Consider the following 22255-nt stretch of genomic DNA (forward strand, 5'->3'; position numbering starts at 1 on the left):
TTCGGAGTCTGACTTATGTTCTGGTCTTCAGTTCTGAACCCCAGCTCTGATTCTGCTTTGAGTCTGGGCTCTGGCCTTTGGACTCTGAGCACTAGGCCAGACTCCTGTTCCAGTCAATAGGCCTGATCACCTGTGGCCTGATTCCCTGACAGAATCCTTAGGACTTAAGATCAGTGGTGATAAAATAAAAGCTGTGGATGCCTCTTATAAAACAGAAATGAATGATCTGCTGACGTGCATGTAGTTGGCAATAACATTGAATGGATGAATAGTTTTATCTATCTGGGTAATCAGATTACATTAGAAGGCTCTATAACTGAAGAAGTCACATGTCGGATCAGTCTTGCATCAATGACAGTTCAGCGTCTTCACAGGCATCTGTGTGGCTGGCAGGTTGTCTGCGTGATAACTAAGATACGAGTGTTCAATGCAGTACTGATGACAACCCTGTTATAAAGAGCAGAAAAATGGCCACAAAAAACAGCCAAGGAGAGGAAACTGAACAGTTTTCAGTTCAAAAGTTATGATTATTCTTAATATCCATTGGTTTGATTTTGTTACAAATGAGGAGATACTTAGATGATCCCAGAAAGTTGCAGTCTTGCACCAGTTGAGAACAAGTAGACAGCAATGGTAGGGTCATGGCCAACGTGCAGAAGAAGGTACACTTTTACAGTATGTTTATAGAGGTGAGGTGGAAGGAAGTAGAGCACAAGGCTGACCACGAATGCAGTTGGAAATGCAATTTTGAGAGTTTTAAGACCCCTAAAACCTCCCATATTGACTCTTGCTGAAGGAAGAAGACTTGCAAGGGATGGTTCAAGATGGAAATCCTTTCTACGTGCCACCATGGTTACACCATAGCCAAGTGAATCTGCTGCTGCTTCTTAGGATTTGAGGCAAACTGTTATCATCCATATGGCTTTGGAGGTCAGACACTGGTTCTTAGAGGCTGTGGGATTTTTGCTGCCCGAATTGACATAAACAACATCTAAATTCCTGTCAGTGGTTTACTAATACATTTAACAGCAAAAGTGAATGAGCAAATCTTTCTACTGCAAAAAAACATCTTATAATGTTGATTTATCTGGGATAAATGAGGTGTGTATAAATTGCTCAAGTGGCAACTCTTCACTGTCAATCTTTCCTAAACACTTTTTTTTTGGGGGGGGGGGGAATAAATGGGTGAGTGTTTTCCTGAAGAATCCTCTGTTTTACTGCATGAAGAATATATGATGGTAATGAGTGACAGGACTGCAAACTATTAGCCAGGTTCTGAAGAGTACAGCCCATGGATATCAACCAGAAATCTTTCACTCTGCAGGGGGAGCGTGTGGAGCAAAAAAATTTCTACCCCATTCGTAGTCCCCCATCTTTCCCCACCCCCCCCCAAAAAAGACTGCTGGGAAGAACTATTCCTGGGCAGGGGGCCTAAGAACAAGGCATGCAGGCCAAATCTTTTTACGCATAATCCATTGGCTGGGCGTTGATCCAGTCCACAATAACCACATACATTACTCATGATCGTGCTAAGACTGTCTATACGATGAGGCTGTGTGTGGGGCTGCAGCAGGCCAGAGTATGGGTGCATTCTAATGCTGGTTTTTGCCTCCAATTTTTTGAACCATATGTGAGGGTATTAATTACTAAAGGGTGTCCCATATTCACTTAGCAATTAAAAGTTCAAATGTGACTTTTGTACAAATGTAATCACAGCCCTGTCTCGTGCACTGGAAGGCATTGTACTTTAGGAAGGTACAATCCCTTCCAGAGTTTGGTGCCATATAAGGGGAGAAAACCCAGTGCCTACATTCTGTAAAGGTGTGCAGCGTACATTGCTTAGCATGGCTAGCTAGCTCCACTGCCAGGTGCTGGTGCTAGTGTGTGCTAGCAAGAAGCAGTCCTTATGTTCAGGAGAGTGCAGGGATTGTGGTTGTGTCCCACCTGTGCAACAGACACAGCCACGTTAGAGGCTCTTGGACCTTCCTCCCTTTTGCATTCATGTGGAAGCCTGACAAAATCTACTCGAGCTGGCTGACTTTTTATTTTTATTTTTTTTAATCCTTTTGCCACAAAATTTTTTTTATCAGTTTTAATTAATTTTGTTTTTACCTCAGGATTTTTTGTTCATTCAAGATGTAGCTTTCAGATGTTCTTGTTATTCTTACTGTAGGGTTTACAGGGAATATCAGTAACTTTGCACACACAAAAAACAAAAAGTCTGGGATTGTCTCTGGAGAAAAAGCTGACATTTTTATTCTAGTCATACTGGACCAGAGAGAAATTAAATGTGAAGAATGACTCCAATATTTAACCCACAACCTGTTGGTGAAGAGGCTTGTAATTAGGCATTGCAGACACCTGTCTCTTCTCTTATCCCATTGCTGCTCTGTGGTCTGGTTTGTTTGAAATGCATTGCTGCCATCACTCTAGTAAAGGATGTGCAGGTGTGTCTATCACAAAAAATACTTCCAGGTCTAGTATTAATGAAAATGTTTGTTGGCAGTCCCAAGTAAAAGACTGAAGCACAGAGACTTAACTACTTTCACCCCCTGTTGGTGGTCACTCTAGGTCAGACTTGCGAAAGCGCACTGGTGATGTGGAATCCTGTCTCTCTGTTGCTTTCTGCTTTCCTGTTCTACAGCTAGAGGATTTCTCTTTCCAGGATTGCCAATCTGGCACTCTTCACAAGCACAAATTATTTTTAAAGGCTTTATGGTTATTGGCTAATAGAAACTTTAGGCGGGTGCAATTTGAATCCATAGCCAAGGAATCTCTCTGTGGTTTCAGTAACATGTAAGATCAATAGCATTGACCTTTCCTTAACTGCAGGCTGAGTCTCTTCGTAGTCAGATATGGAACTCTGGTAATCAGGCATTTGGGAATGAAATTGGGAGCTTCTTAAGCATACTCACAGAGTAACCCTGGTATCTTTTTAAAGGGGTACAACTGAAGGACAAAGTTTGGGAATTCTCAAATTTGAGGTCAAGGTTTGGTTTTACAATCAAGGAACCCTTTTCATTTGGAGATTACCGCAATGGGAAAATAATAAAATATGAGGACAGAAAATCCCCTAATACATGGCATGAAGGCAGCTATTTTATTTAACAATTTTTGTTTTGTTTTGTTTTGTTTGTTCTTAGTTCTGTTAAGAAGTTTGGGCTCTAACCCCTACACCTCATTCTCTCCCTGTAGAGCAGTACAAGGGAGACATTCCAGCTTCAAGATGGAGCAGTTGTCTCATTTGAAGAATGTCAGTGCATTTCCTCAGATTACAATTTAAATTGCTGAGTGAATCTGGCGTAAAGATCCACAGAGACAGGAGTCTGAACTTATCCCCTGCCAATAAATAGGCCCTGACCTGTATACAAAGGCTTGTGTGTGCTTTTTTGAATAATCAGCGGGATAATTGGTATGGCCCTCATGTGCTTTTTGCAGCTCTCCTCCAACTGGAAAGTGAATTTTCATTTGATAGATAATCTAAATTGCCCTTAAACATTTTCTTGGAAAGGTATTATTTGTGTACAAAGCAAACCAAAATAGCTGTCTTAATGAGTGAACAAAAGAAGAGCTCAGCTCCTGGGTGACATGCTGTACTTGAAAACTAAAGTTGTTAGCTATCTCAGTCTGTTCTCAGCACTGGAGAGAAACAAATATCTAGATCTGAACATGGCAATCAACCTCATTTTTTTCCTGCAAAATAGATGCTCTTAGAGAAAGTAGCACCAAGAAGTGCTAAAAAATTATCATGGTTTCCTGAGTCAGTTCAAGCTGTTGAATCAATAGATTTGTATTGGTCAAAGATTGTAGGCATCTATTGGTATGTCTACACTGCAGTTAGACACCTCAGCTGGCCTGTGCCAGCTGACTCAGGCTCGTTCCGGCTCAGGCTGGAGCCCAGGCTCTAGGACCCTGCAAAGTGGGTCCCAGAGCTCAGGCTGGAGCCTGAGCCCAAATGTCTGCATTGCTGTTAAACAGCCCCTCAGGTTGAGCCTTAAATACCTGCGTCAGCTGGCACAGGCCAGCTGTGGGTGTCTAATCACAGTGTAGATATATCCTGAGTCTGTCTTCTGTTGTGGTTTCAGTGTGTATTGTCAAATTTCTTCTTTCTCATGGTTAGTTGCAATGGGAGATTAACAGGGGTCGTGACATAAATGTATCTGACATGACTCCTATTGTGGTCAACAGTTATTCCAACATGTTCTGAAGATTGTAAGAAAGCAGTTGAGTGGAAAACAAGGTGCAAAAGTTCACAAATCTGGAGGCTTATGGAGGGTTGTCTGCTGTTTTCTGCTATGATGGTCTGAAATTATACTTTGTGCACAAATGGCATTTGCAGATTTTCTATAGTGTGGTTTGCAATTTTGCTTATCTTTTCGCAGAGGCCTGCTGGAGTTTTTTCTGACTGCTGTGGATAGTATATAGCAGCTCTAAAGATGGATTGCAGAGCAACAATAACAACAATAAAATCAGAAAAAATGCTTTGCCAACATTGTTTCTTTAATACATGTTAAGTCTTTAAGATGTTGTGTGTATTATATATCAGATCTTCACTTTTTGCGAGGGGACCTGAATAGTAATTCCCAAGAGCAGAGAAGGATGCTGAATCTTAGACAATCAAAGTAATATTTTCCCTATGGTTACTCTGACATTCAGCATACACTCTCTCCTAAAGGTGAGAGAAGGCAGAATGGTAGCTGAGGTTACAGCCTCATACATCATGATGTCTCAGGTCCTCCAGCAAAGAGAAGGAAGTGAGGTATTCCTATTACCTTAGATGGAAAAAACAAATTGAAGAAAACAATGTTTAAAGCAGACTTTATATGTCATAGAGAACCAGTTAAGAGAAAAACTGAAAGGTTTTGGTGTTTTTTCCCAGTTTGCTTTTTCAGTCATATTGCTTATAAGAAATAATAGTTTTATTAAGGAAACAGTGGATAGCTTCAGAACTTCTTAAAATAATGTTTGTGGGCTAAATAGAGAAGGAAGATACAGTATTGACTAATTATAATGATTGAGTTTATGTTGGGGTTTCTAATTTTATTTATTTATTTTATTTCAGGGACATCACCCAAAAGCTCCTTATTCAGTATCTAAACAGTGGGGTTCTTTCTTTGTGGACAGCATCTCAGGATTGGAAAGTACAGAGGAAACCTTAACTGACACATGGTCTTGCAAATGTATCAGTGCTTATAGCACTATTGCAATTCCAAGTATTGAAGCAATAGCAGGTAAGGAAGACTGTTCTTATTAGTGAATATGTAAAGTGTCCAGAAGTAATGCTTTCAAATTATAGATACTACCTTGAGAGAAAATCTATTTTCAAAACTCATCAAAACTAATTCTCCTGATAACACTCAACAGTAAACTGCCAGTCACTATTCATTATTTTGATGGTTATTCTCATAATAGTTGTAGGCTGGACAAGTTTGGTTTTCATGAGTGCCTTAAATATTCAGACTTTTATCTGATTCTCTTTGGTTTGACAAGGGGGCTGGAAATTTACCAAAGGGTTTCTTCTACTTCTTGGTCTTTGCCTGGTCTTTCTCACAGAATTTTGCTACTTTTTGCATTGAATGAGTGCTATGATTAATTCCAAAAGTGTACCATTTACCAGCCTCTTGGTTCAGTGTTGAGTCTACTTCATGTACAAAACGAAAGAATAACTAGTCTGAGAGATTTCAGAGTAACAGCTGTGTTAGTCTGTATTTGCAAAAAGAAAAGGAGTACTTGTGGCACCTTAGAGACTAACCAATTTATTTGAGCATAAGCTTTCGTGAGCTAAAGCTCACTTCATCGGATGCATTATTTGATGTTGAGGAGGTCCTGACCCCACTGCAGTGCCTTGTCTGACTGGCTTTATGACAAGCTGTTTAAGTCTTGTTTGTCCTGGCTGGCCTAACCTTGATTTTTTGGCAGATATTGTAAGTTCTGGCTTTGCTGCATTTGTTTTGAAATAACTAGCTAGACAACATTCACAACCAGCTATATGAGGTTGATGTGCTCTGGAGTGCTTTCTTTTTCCCCTCAGGTATTCTAAGTGCCAACAGTATGCTTGGTCCTGTCAAGTCACAAACACATCGGCCATGCCTGAAGGACATTATCATTTGAAAAGCAAAGATCTGACAGAAATGTTCAGGGAAATCCAAAGAATGACTCTGTCACAGGCTGGCTGGCCTTTAAGGGTTCAACCTGTGACAGATCAGCTACCCTCCTTCACCCGCCAGCTGATCCTAATTGGCTGGAGATCATGTGGCTCAACTTGGATATCAGACCCAGCTGCTGGGGGAGAGCTGGAGATTTCCATAAAGAGCAAGGGGAGTCTAGCTGGAGTCAGGAGACCCAGAAGAGAGGAGAGGGAGAGTTTCTTCTCTCTGAGAAGCAGCCTGGGGGAAGGCTGAGAAGCAGAAAGGAGGGAAGAGCAGACAGGGTGAGCTGGAAGCCTGACTGAAGGCAGTTACCCTGATGAGCTGCAGCCTGCCTGAACTCCTATGGGAGGGGAGGAGTGGGCCAGCCCCTGGACATTGAGGTTGTTTGAGGCACAAGAGCAAATGCTGAGTCACGGGGAAAGACCATGAAAGCTTAACTGTGCCTGTGAGGAAGACAAGGCCTGCTGAGCCTGGTGGGGCTAAAGATTTAGTTTTTACATTTTTGGTTGGATTTCGGTAAAGAATTTTGCCTCCCTGGAAGGAGCAGGGCTTTCTAGAGTGGTCTGGCTGGAGGGACAGGACACTTGCAGCTGGAATAGGCCAAAAGTCTGGGGGAAACTGAGGTAAGGATTCTGCAATACTACATCGGGCCAGTAGAGGGCAAACTGAAGGGGCAACCCTGCCAGAAACTTGTGTACTGTTTTAAAAATAGTATTGAGTATTATATCCAGAACAGGGACAATATTTTAGTAGAATTGTTTGATACTTTTAAACAATTTTTTTCCTTTAAAAAAATGACCTTTTTTACCAAAACAAAATTTTCCATCAAAAATTGTCAGCATTGTTGAAATTTTACATTTTATCGCAAAAGCCATTGGGGTTCTAAATTTTCGTGAAAAACCCTATTGAATATGTTATCGATAACAGGGTTTTTGTAAATGAAGATTTTCCGTAATGTGTTTTTTCATTTTTTAATTTTTAAAATAATTGGGCAAACCACGAAAAAATTGGAAAAAAAATGTGGCTGTTGTTTCAAAGTTTTCCAAACACACCAACTTTGAAATTTCAATTTTTCTGATCAAAATAGGTGTTCAGTTTTTGACCAGCTCTACTATGCCTTTTAGGAGTTACACCTAAAGATTTTACACATGTAAAAGTAAACGGTTCAGTACTCAGTTAGCAAAATAGCTACATTATAAGAGCCATTTATCAAAGAGTGTTTATAGGAAAGGTCTTTTAAAGTAGGTGCTGCTGTGAGAGCTTTTGCTTTATCCCATACAATCAAAATATAAAGCTAGTTGTATGTTTTAATGGGTAAAATGAGTACTTTGCTGAAGAAAATAGTCTGGTGGCATCTTTCAGTGATGGTGTCATTATATCTCCTTCAGAAAGAGTTTTGCTTCATCTCTATCCCCATTTTATAATAATAATACTCTGATATAGCTATCTTTCTATATAAATAAAAATCATTGTTCTTTTTACTTCACTATCCTCACTTTCAGAGATACTGAGGTTTTAAATGACAGACATGGTGTGAGTTCAACAATGGGGACAGAAATTCTAAATTCTAAGCTTGGCTGTGATACTGAGTATGTCTACACTGCGATAAAAGACCCATGGCATGGCCATGGCTGGCCCAGGTCAGCTGACTCAGCTCACAGGGCTTGGGCTGCGAGGCTATAAAATTGCAGGGTAGACTTTCGTGCTCTGGCTAGAGCCTAAGGTCTAAACTCCTGACTACACTGCAATTAAAAAACAGCAGTTGGCCCATACCAGCTGACTTGGTATTACAGCACTCGGGCTAAGAGGGTGTTGAATTGTGGTGTAGACGTTCGGGCTTCAGCTGGACCCAAGCTCTGGGACCTGCTCCCCTCACAGGGTCCCAGAGCCCAGGCTCCAGCACAATCCCAAACATCTACACCTCAGTTAAACAGCCCCTTAGCTCGAGCTCGAGTCAGCTCGCACAGGCCAGCTGCAGGTGTTTAATCACAATAGACATACCTAAGACCCCGCAAGGGGAGAAGGTCTCAGAGTCCAGGCTCCAACCTGAGCCTGAACATCTGTGCTGCAATTTTATAGCCCCACTGCCAGAGCCCTGCAAGGCCAAGTCAGCTGACTTGGGCTCTGAGACTTGGTACCATGTGGTTTTTACCGTGGTGTAGACACGCCCACTGACTCAGTAGCATTTACCCTCAGTTTCCCCAGCTGTAAAGAAGGAATTGCTAGGTATTTTTATTATGTATAAATAAAATGTTACTTAAAACATTTCCTTCCAGATTCAGATACCTCCCATCCTTGTTTCCTCTCCCTTCAACTCTTCCCTTTTTTTCAAACTAGCTTTTTAAGGTGTGTGTGTGTGTGTGTGTGTGTGTTTCCAGCCTGGCTGTGCTCTGTGTGTGTGTATGTGTGTGTTAAGATGTTAACTTTAATTAATCAAGTTAACTTTTGTTTTTTTCCATTCTGTCTCCAATCATTTGTACCAGCTTCAATGTGGAGCATCTTTGGTTGCTCCTCCAATCATTTGGCTGAAAATGACAGCAGATAATAGTATGAACATCCCATTCTCTTCGGCGATAATCTGGATTGTTTGTTCTTAGTTCAGTTCAGAAGTTTGGGCTCTAACCCCTAAACCTCATTCTCTCCCTGTAGAGCAGTACAAGGGTTTGCTCATTGGTTAAAAAAGAAAATATTCTCTGCCTTTGGATTTTGCTGATATGATCATTGCCTCTTAAAATAGGACACCTGTCTTATTATTCCTTAATCATAAAACAAAGAACACTGTCTATTGTTAGAATTGTCCAGAGGACAAAAAAAACCCGTATTATGTGGTGAGCCCCATGTATCTACTTCAATTTGCAATGAAACTTAAACTGTGAAAGGCCAAATAAGAGTTATTTTAAGATATTATCATCTTGACTTTTAAGCATTTTTAAGGAAGTCTTAATTAAATAGGTGAGTTACATTCTGAATTGTACCTTTGATCAAGTAAAGGGGATCTGAGATCAAAAATAATTATATTTATATAGCAGCTCAGATCAAAGGGGCTGAAATCACTTCTATGAGCTAATTCTCACTTGCTTCCCTAGTAGGTAGGGAAGTATTCTGAAGATGTGGAAACTGAATCACACAGAGGTTAAGTGACTTGCCTGTGGTCTCACAGAAAGTGAGAGGCTGGGAAAAGAATAGGAGCTGGATACCTTGACTTACAGTCAAGTCCCTTAACCAGGAGGCCAACTCTCCAGTCAGTGCTCTGTCTTTGTGTCTTTCCTCAATTTCAATCTCCCTCAGTTTCTGTTCACAGTCTCCAAATAGAAGAATGGTGCAGGCCATATTTTCAAAAGCAGCCTCCGGAATTATATGTACAGCTTTGCATGCCAGTTTGTACATACAGATTAGAGGGTTTGCACATCTGAGGTTTTGCATAAACCTGGGTGTGTAAAATATCACCTCCTTTTTCAGAGGCTGTGTTTCAGTCACTTAGAAAATATGGCTCCGACATCCTGTGTGGTGTGAGTGGTCTCTCATTCTCACTTTTTGCTGTTGTCTTTTGATTGTTACCCATTATCCATTTAAATATATACATGTCCTGTTCAGTGTAGCTAGTCCATCAACAATAGCCGGTATGATATATGGAGGATGTCAGATCTAAACAATATATTACTTTCAAGTGAAGTATTTTCTTATTTCAAAAAGCCACTAAATGCCAAACCATTAGTTGTGCCAATGCCACTGTTTTTAAGTTGATCAGGAGACTAATATTTTTCTTGATCCCCAGGTCTACAGCAGTGTGTTAAACTGTCATGATTTCATTGTGAATCTCCCTATATTTGATGTTTTTCTTATAGCTCCAGCTCCTGGAATCCTGTGATTATATAAGAGTCTGAGACTGAGTCCTCTCACTCAATCTTTTTAAAAAATGTCTAGCTCTCATGGTTGCAGAGAAAAGCTTGAAAATGTGAAACCTAAAGGCCCCAAGCCTAGAAGCCAAATAAAAAGAACTGAACATTTATTAGTTTTTACAAAATCTCAGAATTTAGGCCAATCTCAAGATTTTGGAGCCTGTCTCATAACTTTTGAATGTTTGAGGTTGAGAGTACTGCTACAGACAAGGAACAAGAGAGTGAGCCACCTGGAAGCTTTAAAATAGGTGTGGTTTAAAGAAAAATTAGTGGAAAATCTAGATATTTTCTGGGTGTAACCTTTATTTTACCTTTTATAGCTGTTCTTTTGAAATGCAAACATTATTTTATATTCAGACACACATTTCAAATCCATTCTCATTTGGGTTTAGGAGGATAATGCATATGTTTGGAAATCTAACAAACCATCTAAAATCCAGTCATGCTGTGCCCATGTAAGTGCATAAGTATTCCTTCATATCTTATCATTATTGCAATTAACTGATGGAAGAGCAAGATCACAGTTGGTGGTATAATTTGTCAAAGCCATCTCTTTAAAGATGCCGAAGGGGGTATATTCTGTCTCCCAAAATATGCAAGGGGCTTAGGGGGGGTCACTCTGCTTATTGTATAAATGTGATGATAAAATTACCACTGTACCATGTCAGAGAAGCTCATGTTTCTGCTTAGAGCTGCAAATTATGGGTGCGATAGGAAGCGAAAGGCAGATGTGCCTGGTATAGCAGAACTCTTCTAAATTGCACCTCATACATCTGCACAATTCTATATTTTGCATCAAAAAGTAACCATCCCACATCCCTCCTTCAGAAAATATTTAATAGCTGAGTACTCTAGAGAGATCTCATATTGCTAAGAAGTCATTAATTTTACCATTTATTTACTGGTATACTCAGAAATGTATCATGAATAATTAAGACTAAATTACAGTTAAACAGATAAACAAAGTACATATTATGAGGCATTCGTTCTATGTTTTTCAATTAAATTTCTTCACTTAAGGTCCATTGAAATTAATGGGAGTCTTTCCAGTGCCTGCAATGGGGTTACAATCCTGTACTTGCTCAGCTACTGCAATGTGAAGGCCCCGTAAATACTTAGATAAATATATTGCTCGTTCATTGGCAGAATCCATTAATCTGAAGTGTATCCCAGTCATTAGTGCAGGTTAGTGAAGTTCAGCTGTATATTTTTTAGTCTCCAAGTACAAAGATAGAATGCTTCTCTACAGTATTGCCTTGTACCTAACTTTCAAAAAAGGTTGTGCAAATTTAGACCTTTCTTATGTTTGAATGCTACAGTAGTAGTTTCCACGGAAAATCCTGAAAGATTATTTTTTATAATGGAAGTACTGAGGGAAGAAAGGCCTTTTTAAAATAAATTACATGATATGCTTAGTGAACAGGATCATTTCAAATTTCTGATGTTTCTGTGCGGGTTTTCCTACAAGTGGATAAATTGGCATCAAAGAGACATTGCTGCAGAGAGGATGAGTGTTTTAAATATATTGCCAATATCTTGCTCTGAAGCGTTGTTTGCATGCATCTGAACTGAAAAACATCAGCTGTGATGTATAGCTGTTTTGAATTGGCAGGAATCTAGTTCTAGTCTTGATTTGAGAGATATAAAGATTGCCAAAACTGAAGATTACTATTTAAAAGAAAATAAATGTTTCCTCAAATGAAAACTAGTGCTGAAAACCACAAGAAAGTGCTTTTTCATAAAAGCAAATGTAAATTAAAACTGGCTTGTAAAGAGTCTTTGGGTCACCTTATTAAAGAAAATTGTTGAGCTAGTGGTATGATTTTTTGAGAATTACTTTGAACATAAACAGTAGGTTTCCTTTTGTTTGTATTATCATTTATTAAATCCTTTTGGCCCCATATAGATGTATTGACTTGTACCCCTGGAGGTCTTGTCAAATCATGCATAACCCTAAAGATTACTTCCTCGCCAACTAACAGAAATGTTCCTGAAATCTTTCTCCTGCACTGTGACATGTCAAAGCATAGCCACCTCTAAAAGATAAAAGGGGTAAACATATGGGCAAATCATTAAGGAGGGAGAACCACTCAGTCATTTCCACGTTAATGTTATCCTTCAACTCAGTCAGTATAATTTCATTTTCAGGCTGTAATTGGGTCCTGACTGGATCCCAGAGCTGTAGGATGGTGCATATCTTTTTAACCAGACTTGAAGAATTGTTTTTCTCAGTATCCTAAAATGTTACTGGGAATGGTTACAGCCTTTATCCTGTCCTATCATAGAACATACATACTGTGGGTTGGTGTGCAGCCCACCCCTCCTTGATTAACAAGATAACGCAAAATAACTCCAGGACAAAGCTTCTCCCAGTCATGGCTCTTGTCTAGGATTTCTCCGTTTATGGCTTCTCAGTCCCAACCTAGCAGTCTACTCCTACTTCTCTTATATCCAGGGTAGCATTAATGAACCACATCTGCCCCAATCAGTGAATAAGAATCAATCCGCATTCACCTGCAGGGTCCCAACTCCTGCTGACAGGGTCTGCCATTCTGTTACAATTACTTTCTACAATTAAGTCTTCACTGCAGACTTAACTCATGCTCAGTTACAGTTTTTCCCCTTAACATGCACTGTGTTCACACATCCACAGCCTCTATCGATGCTGCAAGGCAAGGCAGCCACCACTCCCTGAGCTGAAGGGAAGAACCCAAGGTTCCTTTTAACATGTATGGATACTCTGAGGTAACTGCAATAAAAATATACAGTCACAGGCAGTCACAGCAATCTAGATGTTATGGTCCTCCAGTTCTTTCCCGCAAGCCCCCTGGACATTCATTCCTGTATACCACTTTGCCATCTACCTGTGCTCCGGCCCTTGAACAGAAGTTAACTATCAATCTGCATCTGCACAGCATCCTACCTGAAGTTTACAGATTGTCTGCTTGCAGTTTCTCCAGCTTCATCCATCTCCAGCATTTGATACAGCAGGACAAAGTCCACTAACAATCCCATGGAAGAGTGAAACTCTTACTTAGGCCAGGTTATAGTCTTTTGCAGCAGGGGGTTATAGTATTTTGTAGCATTTGTATGTCAGTCAGGGGTGCAATGAGGTGTGCTGGCAAAAGGTCCTAGCATAGATGCAGTTCTACTGACAAACAGTGCATTTGCTGGTATAGGTTATTTTCCTTGGGGATGGGCTGAAATAATCTATATCACTCTTTTGCTGGTATGAGTTGGAAAACCATACAAGGAGCACTGTGTCAGTGTCGTGTTCTTGCAAAGCCTCCCAAGTGTAGACCTGGCCTTAGGTTTCAAACCTGCAACTTCATTTTCCCCCACTTTCTCGACGCTCAGACACTGCTTTTGTGACTGCCGTTGAGTTTTTAGTGTGTGCCATTAAAACCTTGTTAGGCAGTTCTATAGGCTGACTCATTCAAGTATTTAAAGCCATATAAAGATAGAAAAACGCAAGATTTTAAAAGAACTTTCCTCTCTCCATGCTTTTTTTTTATGATACAGATCTTTAAGAGAATGCTATTTTATCATTTTCGTTTGACTCATTTTATTCTATATTTAGTTGTTTTAGTTAATTTCAGTTCCTCTTTTCATTGGTATATATCCCAAACAAGAAATGTACTGAAGAAATTTATCTCTTAACTAAACCTCCTCATTTGCACAGAATTTGAATTACATAGGAGATGGAAAGTGTGAGGGAGAATGTTCCTTTTGGACCAGCCTGCTCCTTGGCCATTCCACCTTTTTCCCCACAGTACATCTTTGGAGAGAAAAACAGAAGCTACATATGGTGGTTAGGGCATTCTGCTTAGCTGTCAGTCTTATTTCCATATCCCATCACGAGGCCATTTCCGTGTTTTGTTGTCTTGCATTCCATGTCAAAAGGAGACATCCAAACCAAAACATGGTATCATGTTCAGGCTGGACTCACCCAGGGTGCTTTGAATGCTGAAGATATCCTGTCCTGACTGATAAATAGTCTGTATTTTTGCCTGGCTGGTATACATTTTAATAATCTCCTGCCACTTGACTGCACTCCCATGCAATTCTACCTTTCTGCTGCTGGCTGGTCGTTGTCTTCTCCTTGAAGTGTGAGAACCTAGCATAATACTGTACTATGGATTGTGGAGCATCCGATAGCCAAAACATGTCTGGCATCAGCATTTCAGAGAGGAGCAACAGACAGCTAGGCATATTTGGGACGAGCCTTGGGATACTTGCCCTAAATAGGGAACACACCAGCAAATGCAACTGCATGAGGAACATACCTGCACCCAGGACCAGCACTTAAGTGGGGAAAATAAGGCTGAACGCTTGCCTGCTCAAATTGGAGGAGACAAAATGGGGGGTGTCTGCCTGGGATGGAAAGGTGAGTAAATGGGTGTTAAATTGTGGGGTCTGCATTGGGGAAGTGCATAATTAGGGTTCTGGAGAAGAGTGTCTCTGCTGTGAGGAGGGTGGTTGCAGATAATTGCAATGGGAAGCAGGCATTTCTGCTATCACCTGTGCTTTAAGCATACCATCCTGCTCTCTGTACAAGCCAGGTGACTCCAGGCAGTGTTTCAAATATTTCCATTGTGTTCAGCAAATTTGGGAGTAATGGTCTAGTAGGTAATGGGACTCATGTGACCTGTTTGATTTCCACCTCAGCTATAGACTTTCTAGTGTGACTTAGGGCAGGTCTACACTAGAAGCGCTACATCGGCACAGCTACATAAATGCAACTGCGCCGCTATCGTGCGCCTGGTGGAGACACTGCATGCTGTCGGGAAAGCGCTCTCCCATCAGCATAATTTCTCCGCCTCCATGAGAGGCGGAAGCTTTGTTGGCGGGAGAGCATCTCCTGCCGACATAGCACTGGTGTGGACAGCACTTTGGTTGCTGTAACTTGCATTGCTCAGGGGAGAGTGTCTTTTTCACACCCCTGAGCGATGTAAGTTAGATAGACTTCAGTGGCAGTGTGGACCTGCCTTTGGACTCAGATTTTTTAAAGGTATTTAGGCAGTGTTGGAACGCCTAACTGATTTAGGAAGCTACATCTAATTTTCAAAAGGATTTAGGCACTTAGGATCTGGGCCTTAACCTACTCTGGGCCTCATTTCCCCATCTGTAAAATGGGGATAACAGCACTTCAGTATGTAATAGGGATGTTGAGGATATAATCCATTACTTATTGTGAGACATTCAATACTGAGGTGATGAGAGCCATATAAGTAGCACATATCTTTCAAAGGATACTTACACATTGATTATGAAAATCCACAGTGATATTTTCTAGCCTGCATATCGCTTCAGGGAGGGTGACAAAACATTTTTTTCTTCAATTTCTTTGTGTTTTGATTCATTAAAAAATTAGGAAGTACTTCATTTGCACCTGGCATGTTTTTCCTTAACTGCTAGGAAACTTGATTTGCTTCCCCCCTTGTCCTCTCTCCCCCTCCTTTTTTACTCTTCAATATAAGGGTGAGTATGCAGCACTGGGGACTGTCATAGCTGATAGACAGTCACTCTTGCTGACTTCAGTGTTTCAGAAGCTTTGTTTTAACAGGGCAGACACCTGATCTCCTGTTTAGAAAATCAGCACTGGAACCTGCTGATGAAAAATAATTGACATCAGATAAATCCATTTCTGGTTTTGGTTTTGCTTTTTGCCACTGGAGTGCTACAGTTCTGTGAGTGTCATGAAACAGAAGTAGCTCCTCTAATTCATGGCAGTGAAGATGTTTGGTGTTTGAAAAGACCCATCAATGCTATATTTTACATGTAGAAAGACTACTTCCAGTAGAGAGAGAAGGCGGGTGAAGTAGCATCTTTTATTGGACTAATTTTGTTGGTCCAATAAAAGATATAACTTCACCCACCTTGTCTCTAATATCTTGGGATCAACACAGCAACAGCAACACTGCATACAGCTCCCAGAAGATCATTTGGAAGTTCCCTCATTCTGCAATGACAGTTCAGCTAAGCATGAGAGTTCTTATTCCAGTAACACCGTTTACTACTTTTGTCTTCAAACTCATTTTTATTTAAAAATGGAATATTTTCCACATTTTTCTTCAACAATATTTAAATCTAAGCAAAGGTGGCACTGTATGGCGCAGATTGTCAACTGTTGTAAACCTTCATCATAGCTCCATTAGAACTGTGACCCTTTACATCATCTGAGGATTTGTCCCTATCTGTATAATACTATACTAATGGAGATAAAACCTTACGGTATGGGTAAATGGTTTCAGGACTTGCCACTATTCAGAATTTTGATTAACCTTTCTAAGGCCTTCCTGAGTGATTGCCTCATTTAATAATTTCCTGTGTATGTTAGAGTGACAGGATTTTTAGTTTTTTCAAAATAAAGTCCACAGTTACAGGGTACTTTGGAGTAGCTATATAGTTGATGGGGATTTCTGTATAATAATCTGGAGGATATTTTTGGGTAGAGTTACAAATTCCCCCTGCTGTTGACGATTTAATATTGCGACAGTTTTGTTTGCCCTGTTGACTGGAATGGCATTGACCTCAGAAAAGGAAAGGAGAAGGAAGTTCTGTTTTCTTCACTGCTTCCTATTCCCCATGAGGAACGCTGCTGTAGCATCAGGGTTAAAAAATGTTGGCTTTGCTTATATGGGGCAATAGTGCAAAATGATGCATAACTTTCCTCTGTATACTTCAGAAGAAGTCTGTTTTTGTCTCGGACTGAGTTTTTTATTGGAAAAATACCTTCCCATCTGCAGAGCTTATTTAAGATTATTTTGGTTTAATATACCAGGTTGTTCTGAGGAAATCTCAGAAAGGATTGAGACTTAATACTTAAGTTTACCCAAACAGGCCTTGTGTCTAGATTAGGTTATAATTGTCTTCTATGCATTTATTTGAATCTTTTACTAATCACTCAGAATAATACTCGTTCGTTCTCTGTGGGTATGGGGTTGCAACTCCAACAACTTTAAAAAATAAATAAATAAACAGCCTGTGACTCTGATCTGACTGGTTTGTAAGATGTACCGGCACACAGTGACTGATAAGGATTCAGAGATCACTATCAACCTCTTAATAAATGTGGTATTCATTGGCATCATCTAAAACGGTGGGTTTCAAATTTTTTTCCTGGGGACCCAATTGAAGAAAATTGTTGATGCTCGCAACCCAATGGAGCTGGGAATGAGGGGTTCAGGGTGTGGGAGGGAGCTCAGGGCTGGGGCAGAGGGTTGGGGTGTGGGAGGGGGTCAGGGCTCTGGGCTTGGGGGTGCAGGCTCTGGGCAGGGGCCGGGGATGAGGGGTTTGGAGTGCAGGAAGGGCTTCTGGGTTGGGGGATCTCAGGGCTGGGGCAGGGGGTTGGGGTGTGGGATCTGGGCTGGGGACAAGAATGAGCGGTTTGGGGTGCAGGAGGGGTCTCTGGGTTTGGGGGAGCTCAGGGCTGGGGCAGGGGATTGGGACACGGGCTTACCTTGGGCAGCTCCTGGTCAGGGGTACAGCAGGACTGCAAAGGCAGATTTTGTGCCTCTCCTGGCACTGCGGACCACACACCCACAGGCGCACCCTCCTCCCCCCAGTTCCCATTGGCCGGTTCCCAGGAACTGGCCAATGGGAGTGCGGAGCCAGCGCTTGGGGCGGGGGCAGCATGCGGAGCCCCATGGCCCTCCTGTCTAGAAGCTGGACCCGCTGCTGGCCACTTCCAGGGTGCAGCAAGGTGTCGGAAAAGGTAAGCACTAGCCTGCCTTAGCTGGGAGCACCGCCGACGGGACTTTTAACATCCCAGTCGGCAGTGCTGACCAGAGCAAGGCAACCCAGTGCTTTACATGCCTCGACCTAGTACTGGGTCGCAACCCACGGTTTGAAAAACACTGATCTAAAATATATTAGCAGCGGAGCTTAGGCACTGTCATGAACCTTTCCATCTTAATAAGTGGAATTTCACTTATAGTGATCACAATTCAAAACTTCATCATTACCATGGCATTTGCAGTACTATTACTATGATACTCCATGTTCTCTAAGTAAACTAAGTATGGGAAATGCGGAAATGACTGGGTGAGGTTCTGTGGCCTGTGTTATCAGACGAGGTTATCACAGTTTGACCTTAAAATGTGTGAATGCTGCCATTGGTTGGTTAGTTGGTTCATGGTAATGATCAAGTTGCAACAGTTACGGAGTAAGCAGTGTTCTTCACAGTTCACTTGCACTTTGCACTTACCACAGCTGATTTGGGAGTAAAGAAGAGAGACATATAGAGTCATGATAAAATATCTTCTCTTGGTTTGCCCAGAAATTTATCCCCTTTTCTCAATTAAGCAAACACAGTGAGATGAAAGAGGATTTCATTAGCTCAACCCTCGTCTGGATAAATAATAAAATGAAAGTAAATTGCAGTCCAGTTCCTAGTTCACATTGCACAAACCACCATCACAGTGGGCACTAACTGGCATCCTTTGGGCAATCTAAGCTGAAAGGACAAAAATTAGTCTCTGCCGGATCTACTTCTTACTGACCATTAACCTCAGGAGGAAGATGAGGGATGGAGATGTTGTGATTTTCTCAGTGCCATCCAGCAAGTGGGTGGGTGGCAGTCAGAAACTGAAGCCAGATTTCCTGTCTCTCTCTCTCTCTCTCTCTCTCTTCCATAATGCAAAAGCAGTGCTGATTTTAAACAATAAATAAATACAGGAATTAAATCACCCTGCCTGTTACCATCCCTTTTACATCTTACTTTTACCCCTTGTAAAATAATGGAACAAATAATATGAGAAAAATGAGTAGATATCTAGAGGGAAGTGCACACATGAACAATGAGCATCTCATCAGACAAACCTGGTGACCTATGAAAATATAGTTGGCGTCTATAAATGTACAAAATAGGTGGAGGGGGGTGGCTTTTTTTAAAAATAGAAATGCAAAATTCATCAACCAAAGAAATCCAGTTAATGTAATAGATTTAGACTGTCGTAAATTATTTTATCCTGAGTCCTGTGATATTTTGTTTAAAAATAAATTGCAGTTGCTCTGAATAGCAATAGCAGCATGTGGATTGGGATTCATTGTGGGAGCTGTCAGCTGGGATACTGCAGGGATTGGTGCTAGGTTTGGTCTTATTTGATAGCTTCGTTAATAAAGTGAATAAACAGCACACGAATGAAATTCTCAAATTATGCTAAGATGGAAGAGCTGCAAACACCAGTCAGGAAGCAAAGGGACATAAAAAAATTGGAAACATTAGCAAAAAAAATTACGAAATGAGTTTTAATTGAAAAAATGGCAACTGATTCAAATTTGATTATATATGTTTCAGATTATTTCCCCCAATGGGAGAAAAATGTTGAGAGACACGTGGATAGTAATGACCAGTTTGTAGTATTACATGGCTACAAAAAGTCCATTAAAATTTTAGGGTTTGCACATGAACACATGATGTTATGGTACAAGGTGATATAATAACCACTCTCAGTATGGTCCTGGTGTTACAACACATGGAATGCTGCATTTGGTTTTGGATACATTACAAGAAAGATATTTATTACGTTGGAGAGAGAGTTCAGAGGAGAGCAGATGGTAATGGGAAATGGAAAAGACTGATTTATGTAAAAAAAGGTTTAAAAAGCTAAATATGTGTAATTTGGCTAAAAGAGTCTGTGTATTTGTGTATTTTCCCCCAAAGGTGTAGACATCACTAAGGATGAGAAATTATTTAGTGTGGTGCACAAATGTATACTGGCCTAGTTTTATGAAAAATAACTGAATAGCTGGAAAAACTTCTGATTATGATAGATACACTGTAAAGCTGTAGCATAGTCTTCCAAGGAAAGAAGTGGAAAATCTATTACTTGGGAACTTCAAGACTACAAAATGTTAGACAACAAATTGTAGATTGCAGTGGCAGGGAGATTAACTGGATAGTGAATAGGTCTTTTTCTACACCCAATACCTATGTATCAGGACAGGGTTGAGACATGTTGGCAGGGCAATATGTAGAAAGATTCACTCTCACTGCCCAGTCTATGGAGAAATCTGTTTCTTAGAGAAAAAGTAGATTTCACTTTGTAAAACACTCAATCCAGACCTTTTTAACAAATACATAATTTACCCAAACAAGGAAATACTAAAATATTGCATAATGGGGGGGAGGGAGAGGAAGAAGTGGCAGGAATAGAACTGCAGGTTCCCTCCTGTTTTTGCTATACATAAATTGATGGTTTTTATACTAGTGGTAATGGGTAAGACTATCCCATTTATGCACAGTATAACTTTCATTAACACAAAGGGCTATGTTTTCAAATGTGGGTACCTTTTTTCACCTCCAAAAATTTACTTTCCATTTGTTGCCCAGGCAAAACCTATATTTGCATGAACGAATGAGTTTTTGAATGTGCAGAATAGATTATCCTGTGGTTAGTACTTGTTCATGCTTAATGCAAGCAAATGTTCATTTTCATACACAAAAATAAGTTTTACACATGCAGTGGGTGCATGAACAAATATTATTGGTGTCTTGTAGGTGACCTCATGTGAGAAGTTGGTCCAGTGTTTGGGTGAGCAGTAGATAGACAATCCTACCCTTAACTCGTAGCCTTTTCACAAAATACATTGTTTTGGGTATGTCATGCATGGTATCACATTGTTGTAAGCCATTATACATCTTGTTACCTTTTGAAGAAGTTTTTGTGTTCAGTGTTTGTTTCTAAAAACTAATTTATCAACAAATCTCAGCAAAGTTATAAGGTTGAGCCTGCTGATAAAAAAATTTCCTGCCAAAAATAATCCCCCTCACACACACACAGAGGTCACATTCATGTTGCTCCTTGTCAGTTTTACTCTTGGGAGAGACTCAAAGTTGACAGCCAAAGTGAAGGAGATAAAGGAGCAAAGGGTAAACGTGTCAAAAAATTCTCTATAATCCTTCATTTCTGGTAGATTATAAAGATGCTGAGAAATTCCTGCTTTTTGTTTTTTTTACTTGTTGTTATTTTGGAAGCTGTCAAAAGTAGAGCCAAGAGGCAGTAATTTAATCTGGGCCATCAGCAGACTAGAAATTCAACCCATCTGTCCTTCAGCTGTTCTCAGGGGTGGCTCTAGAGATTTGTTGCCTCAAACAAAGTGGGAAAATGTATATCCCTGAGTGTTCACAGTTACTCATACAATAAAACAGTCACTATGGAATTCATTCATAATAGTTTCCCTTTTCTTCTCTCCCTGTACTCTCTGCTGTATTTGTACTACAGTGTGTGGTGTTGTTTGCCTTCATTTTTGTTCTCTCTGGTTTTGTCAGCTTATGTCCTTTCCTATAGTTATCTGTGGGTCTGGGAGCTGCTTACCCGAGGCAGCTTTTTGTCCTGTTTAGTATTGGCTTGCTTACGATTGGTAAGGGCACTACTGGGTCAGACCAAGGGTCCATCTAGCCCAATATCCTGTCTTCCAACTGACAGAGACCTCAGCCCACTTAGTGCCATGGCAAACACACCATTAAACATCATTTTTATCTCTTATTAAAGATACAGAAAAATAAGGGGGAAAACAGTTAAAACGTGAAATGTAAAATGTTAAGTAAGGCTTTCATTTCAACACCATCCCTTGTTCCTTCTCCCTGTAGCTGGAGTGAGTTTTTAGAAGGAACTTCCCCCTGTTCTCTCCCCCTCCATATTTGACAGTCTCTTTGATAGTAGAAAAGATGGTAATAACTGTTCTTTTGGGGAAAAGAGAAGAAGTTAGTTGAGATGGGCTGGAGCTATAACTGTTGCTATTGTTAAAGTCCAATCCTGTTTCCTAAAAGACAAGACAAAAACATACACACACAATGGGAAAGAAAAGAACAGCAAAGAGAGAATATGCAGCCTCTGTTTCTAGTGTTGATTTTCACCTGAAGCCCGGAAAAACACGTGCACAGCACACAGTCTTATTAGCTACTCTGAAATCTGGCAAATTTGTACCAGCATCGATCTATTTAGGGCATTACATTTTGCTGCCTTTCTGATCTCAAGCTTTCAGCAGTGTTGCAAAATATACAGTCTTGGCAGCCTAATCCAGACTCTTATAGAAAGGCAAATAGGAGAGGGATAGGAAAAAGAAGAAATAAGGTGAAGAAGAAAATGGACACGTGGCAGGAGTGGCAAAGAAACAAAGTTTCACATCCCTGGTGATGTTTGGGATTTAGCCAAAGCCAGTTGAGGTGGCAGTGTCATCTGAGTCCTCTCTCTGGCCCCG

At 40.6% G+C, this 22255-nt stretch overlaps 1 protein-coding gene across 8 annotated transcripts in view; it reads left to right on the top strand.

Moving 5' to 3' along the window:
• The window catches only part of NT5DC1 (5'-nucleotidase domain containing 1), a 231464-nt gene that overhangs the window by 194136 nt on the left and 15073 nt on the right, over window positions 1-22255 (top strand). For 6 of the 8 annotated variants that reach the window (XR_006289557.1, XM_037894667.2, XM_043542832.1 and 3 more), the window contains exon 11: window positions 5063-5231. Coding sequence is in view for 6 of the 8 variants with exons in the window: in XM_037894667.2 (XP_037750595.2) it covers window positions 5063-5231 (169 nt within the window). In the remaining 2 variants the exon portion in view is untranslated. Of the gene's footprint in view, window positions 1-5062; window positions 5232-9994; window positions 10409-10440; window positions 10504-22255 lie in introns of those variants that run through there. The other 2 variants (XR_006289558.1, XM_043542835.1) reach the window with 2 other exon arrangements.

Source organism: Chelonia mydas, chromosome 3 (assembly GCF_015237465.2).
Source record: "Chelonia mydas isolate rCheMyd1 chromosome 3, rCheMyd1.pri.v2, whole genome shotgun sequence".
Taxonomy (NCBI): domain Eukaryota; kingdom Metazoa; phylum Chordata; order Testudines; family Cheloniidae; genus Chelonia; species Chelonia mydas.